The sequence below is a fragment of the Bidens hawaiensis genome, unplaced genomic scaffold (genome assembly GCF_021521415.1).
Source record: "Bidens hawaiensis isolate Kalapana, Puna unplaced genomic scaffold, B.hawaiensis_p1.1 tig00419429_1, whole genome shotgun sequence".
In the NCBI taxonomy this organism is placed as follows: domain Eukaryota; kingdom Viridiplantae; phylum Streptophyta; class Magnoliopsida; order Asterales; family Asteraceae; genus Bidens; species Bidens hawaiensis.
The window spans coordinates 505,628-510,992 of NW_027504857.1; the positions used below are offsets into that span (position 1 = coordinate 505,628).

Genomic DNA, 5,365 nt, shown 5'->3' on the forward strand with positions numbered 1-5,365 from the left:
TGAGCGTTTTCTGAGCGTTTTAGGTTTTTTCCTTTGTTTTTTGCCTTTGAGCATCTCGCATACCGTACGTTAAGGCATTAGCGTACTGCACCCTACATAATAATACACATATCATTATATCTTTAGTATCTGTATGTGATTAATACTTCATTGTCCCCCTTAATCACAAACAATCTTAGGTCTTCATCTTCTTTACATGGCCATCTTTTTTTTCTTGAAACCGGGTGGTGCAGACGAGGTTCCCGATTTGGTCTTCATTTATCATGTTCACTACAAGCCTTCAAGATATGTAGGTCTAGGCATTGTTCGCTGTTGCTTCTACATATCTTCCATGTAACATTGCCATCATTAATAGATCATATAAATATATTTCTGTACCATCGCTCAGGTACGATGGAATGGGCTTCTCGAAATAGTATTTAAGGTACACTTTGTGGTACCATTCCACGAGTTCCTAGAACATATTTATGAACTCATTAACTTGTAAATGAGATTTATAAGCCTGCAAAGTGTTTAACAGATTCATACAGTCACTTATTAACGATATTGCTGGAAGAGTTGAGTAATCTTCTTCCATTCTTGAGTCTTGTTGGGCCTGCAAATCAATCGCGTCAAAGTAATTTGCCAAATACTCGCCCCTCTTCACTTTCAAACGCCTCTGACCCATTTGAATCTTCCCCATCAATATTCAGATTAATTGTGACATAAATCTCCTTTAAATATGACTTTAAATCCTTGTTTAGTTAATTGTTTTAGGATTAATATATTATTATTATTATTATCAACGCTAGGCACGTAATACACACTCTTCTAAGGTGTATTTATTCCATCAGAACAGATTTTCATGTCTTCTGTTACTTTTATAACATTATGACATATTTTTTCACATTATTATGGCAAAGTACCCAACCACCAGACTAACTAATGGTTGGGTATTGTTATTGAGAAATACATAACTTATTCTATATCTGGAATCTGGATTTGTAAAGCAAAAATGAGACTGATCAGTTGCTACGGAGCTAAACTGTTTAGCACTCATGTAATATTTCATTAATGACTTTGTATGCAATTTTATGTTATCGAAATGACTAAACTATATTGACATCTTTTTGTGATTCTTATAATGTCGCAGGTCAGTATTTTTACTTGTAAGATAAACGGCTTGTATTTTGGTCTTACACTAATTTTGTAATGTACGTGTTCATGACATTATGACATTAAACCACACGTCCACCAAACATGTATAAAACTAGTTGGATAAGTTTAAAAAAAAACAAAACATTTTTAGTTTTTTGATAAATTGTACGTATTTATATACTTTTTTGTAAATGGTACTAAATATGTAGAAATTTCATATTTAGGCTATTTTGATCGTATTATAGTTACCATAGTAATACAATGTAAACATGGAGATAAATTTAATACCAATCAAAATATATCCGATGATATAAATGCATAATTATAAAGGAAACAAGCATTTTAATAGTAAAATCATTAAACTGGTACGTAGTAATCGTAAACGACTACACGACAACATTCAAACCTACATTTTCTAGATAGGAGCTTAGTTCCCATGAACAATGTTGAAGATATCATCAGCAATGTTTTTCGCATCATTTGAGATACCAAATAATCCGGCACTCGCAAATCCAACACAATAAAGACCATGTTCCCCTTTCCAATGATTAGGGCTTTTATGTTTTGGCATTCCATTCTCGTTGAAGAGCCCTCCATCATCCTAGATCAAACCGAAAATGCTAAGATTAAAAAACAAAAGGTTAAGTAAACAAATTAAGTGTTATAACTTTAGTTACCTTAAGCCATTTTCGCACAGTGCTTTTAAAACCCGTAGCAAAGACAATGGCTTCAAATTGTCTCTCTTGACCATTTGTGAATTTGATTTGATCACCTTTTATTTCTTCAATAGCCGTCATTACCTAGAGACGAAAAAAAATAACAGCATGATCGCTAGTTAATGTTTTAATGTTATTAGATATATATGAAAACATGATAGAGGGGTTTACCTCAATGTCTCCTGTTTTGATTTTTGAAATTGTCCCAACATCGATAATAGGTGATCGTCCGGTTTCATTTTTGATCATGAATGGTCCTTTGAATGGCCTTTGTATTCCATATACACCAAGATCTCCATACAACAACTTACTCAACATTAGGACCATCTTGTCCACGAAAGAGCAAGGAATATATTTTAGTATATACATTCCGAGTTGCACTAGCTCCTTGGTAAGCACATGTATCTGTCACAACAACAAAAAGAATAGCATACAATATTATATTTATCAAAAATATGCTTTTATTATATAAAACGGCGACAACTTTATATTTAAAAATCACGCGGGAGAGCGTTTAGCGCGCATACCGGGCTACGAACAACTATTGATGTTTGAGCACCCCAATTGCACAAGTCATATGCAATTTCCATGCCCGAATTTCCAGCACCAACTACAAGCACATCTTTGTGTCCAAATCTTTTTCCATTATCATACTCGCTCGAATGGATGAACAATCCTTTGAAGCTATCTAAACCATTAACATTAGGAATAATACCTTCGCTATTTTCACCGGTTGCCGCCACAAGAAACTCACACACGTACTCCTCGACCAAACCCGAAATCCAATTTTTGGCGGTAACCACCCATTTTTGTGCAATCCTATTATACCATGCATTCTCAACGCTGCGTTGGTACAACGGAGCTACATTAAACTGATACACATAGTTTTGCAAGTATTGAACAAACATGTCTTTTGGTACAAATGTGGGTGCGGACAAAGGGAATGGCATATGAGGGAGTTCACAGAAGCTTTTAGCCAAGTGAAGCTTTAAGCGATCATAAGCCTTTTTTTGCCATAAAGATGCATAGCAATCTTCCCTTTCAAGAACAATGTTTGGGATAGAAAGAAGATTGAGACATGCTGATGTTGCAATGCCGGCAGGTCCTGCTCCGACTATCACAACAACTGTTTCTTGTTTCATTTTCTTTCAAGCTCTTTCTAATGAATAATGTATGTTTATTGATGCAATATGTAATGCACAATGCACATACCCTTTTTATAGGAATTACAAAAAGGAGGCAAAAGAGACTATTTCCCACCTTTATTGGAACCGTTACTGAAAAACTTATTTTTTAAAAGTTTGAAATGTCATCCGCGCTAAAATTTCTGAGTTATTATTCATTGAAGTATTCCTGCTTTTTTGTAAAAAAAAAAAACTTTTAGAACTTACGTTACAAACTTAATTTACTTGACTAGAATCTACACGTTCATATTGGCTTAATGTGTGAACACATGAATATGGTAATTAATATCTTTACAAATAAGTAAAAGATGAGATTTCGTGTATTATCATATGCGGTTGTAGAGCACCGGAGTCGTCGTGTCAAGTTCAAACATGAGACAGAGTCGAAACAAATACATTTAAACACTCTAATTTACGATAGTCGTTAGTATCATATTCAAATATCATGCAAAAATCATGTATGCGATATGTAAAATGTATTCAATTGAATTAAACCTTCCGCACACGTGGTTAAACTAAGTTTAAAATTGAAAGCAAATAACAACCATAAAGTGAAGCGATTCAAACATGTTGGAATACATGTGAACGGTTTCGATAGTTAATTTGATAGAACACATGTGAACGACGATATGATGGTTAAACGAAGATTTTGATTAACGTGGTGAATAAATCGGATACAAACAAATCTTTTAAAATACACAAAGGTAGTTATGTAAAGCGTTTAACGGTAACATAGCTTTAACTATGGTTATAAACTGGTTAACAGTTATTAATCCCTAGGATAATTGCGTATTAATACAACTAATGTCTTAGGGTTACATAATGCAAATAGCATAATTAAATTTAATTAAATAGGATAATTGTATCATTCCCTAAACTTTAGTTGCCTTGTTAAAAACAAATGGCCTCCCTTTTCCAAATCTTTGAGCACCCACCCTGTCATTGCCAATGTAAAGATCAAAGCTAGTGCTGGCTTTACCTTGTTTATAAGTTTCGTTCTAGCTTTTAGTTTCTTTTGGTCTAAGCGTGCTTTTGTCTTCATCATCCCCATCATCACTTAAGTGCCTAGCTCTAACCGCGTTCTCTGAGCGTTGAGGTTCCAAACTAAAACATCCAAATACTGAATGTATATATATCCTAAGCATAATCACATCTTCAACCAGTATTCCCAAGTTGGTTGCTATTACACCCCACATGTTAAATTCACTTATATGATATGTCTATAGCCACCTTCTTTTTTTTTCTTAACAAACTCATATAAATCAAATAAATCAATAACCTTGTCATTCTCAAAACATGATGGGAACAAATTTGATCAGCTCAAGTAACAGTGTGCAAACCGTTATGTCATAACAGAAAATTTAGGTTTGAGAATGGACCGATGTTAATGAATAGAGGTTGGATCCTACAATATGCTAAGAAAGTAACATATTCCATCAAATGATTCAATGTAAGTGAATCCTCCCTGCGTAAATCTCTTTGCATCTTCATCAATTTGCAAAGTACCCATCCAAATACTCCTCCTTTCTCTGTTCATATCATTCAGCTTCAATTCTCTCCATACTTTGTGTACATCATCATCCGTCCGTATTGAACTCCTGCTTTCAAACATATTCGACAAGTAACACACCGATCCCTCAAGATGATATTAAATACGTGGAGTCGTAATTGATCCAGACCTAATATATTCTTGTCAAGATCAGGCGTGTAAAACACACTAGGAATCAGAAAAGATTTGTCAAATATGCTCATTTCTATTGGTAATCAATCATAGAAGCCACAAACAGACAAACTAATTGATGATTGTAAACAGAAATTATGAACAAGAGATTGTATATGGAATGGAAATTATTATTGTTTACACTGATGATTCGATTACAATTGTATAGCCAGCCATATATATACATATGAGGCGTCGCTTTGTAAATCGACACACCGATTCACATCGCTTTTATCTAAACGATGTTTACAAACGACAGCTATTGTACCCCTAACTGCCTAACGGGCCTAATTACAAAATTATATATATTCCCCTGTTAATAATTAATATTTATATAATAAGGGAAAAGATCCAATACAATAATGCCTTAACGTACAATACGTACGGGAATCCATTTTTTCACGAATCGATCCATGAAATCACATCCAAACATCTCGGAATCGTCAATACATATCCAATCAATCATTGGTTTACCCAAAAAAAAAACAGTTTTGAATGGTTAATCGATCAATTTTTCACTTTTTTTTCACAAAGACCGTTTTTGTGCGTTTAAATTTTTGTGAGCGTTTTCTGAGCGTTTTAGGTTTTTTCCTTTGTTTTTTGCCTTT

The 5,365-nt window shown here is 33.9% G+C and overlaps 1 protein-coding gene across 1 annotated transcript; it reads right to left on the minus strand.

The window, feature by feature from the left end:
- Window positions 1-1,564: 1,564 nt before the first annotated feature.
- On the minus strand, window positions 1,565-2,995 carry LOC143608773 (putative indole-3-pyruvate monooxygenase YUCCA10). Its single transcript, XM_077083721.1, has 4 exons — window positions 2,381-2,995; window positions 2,025-2,258; window positions 1,815-1,937; window positions 1,565-1,738 (listed from the first exon to the last, which is right to left on the minus strand). The coding sequence occupies exons 1-4, from the start codon at window positions 2,993-2,995 to the stop codon at window positions 1,565-1,567; spliced, it is 1,146 nt and encodes a 381-aa protein (XP_076939836.1).
- Between the last annotated feature and the right edge of the window lie 2,370 nt (window positions 2,996-5,365).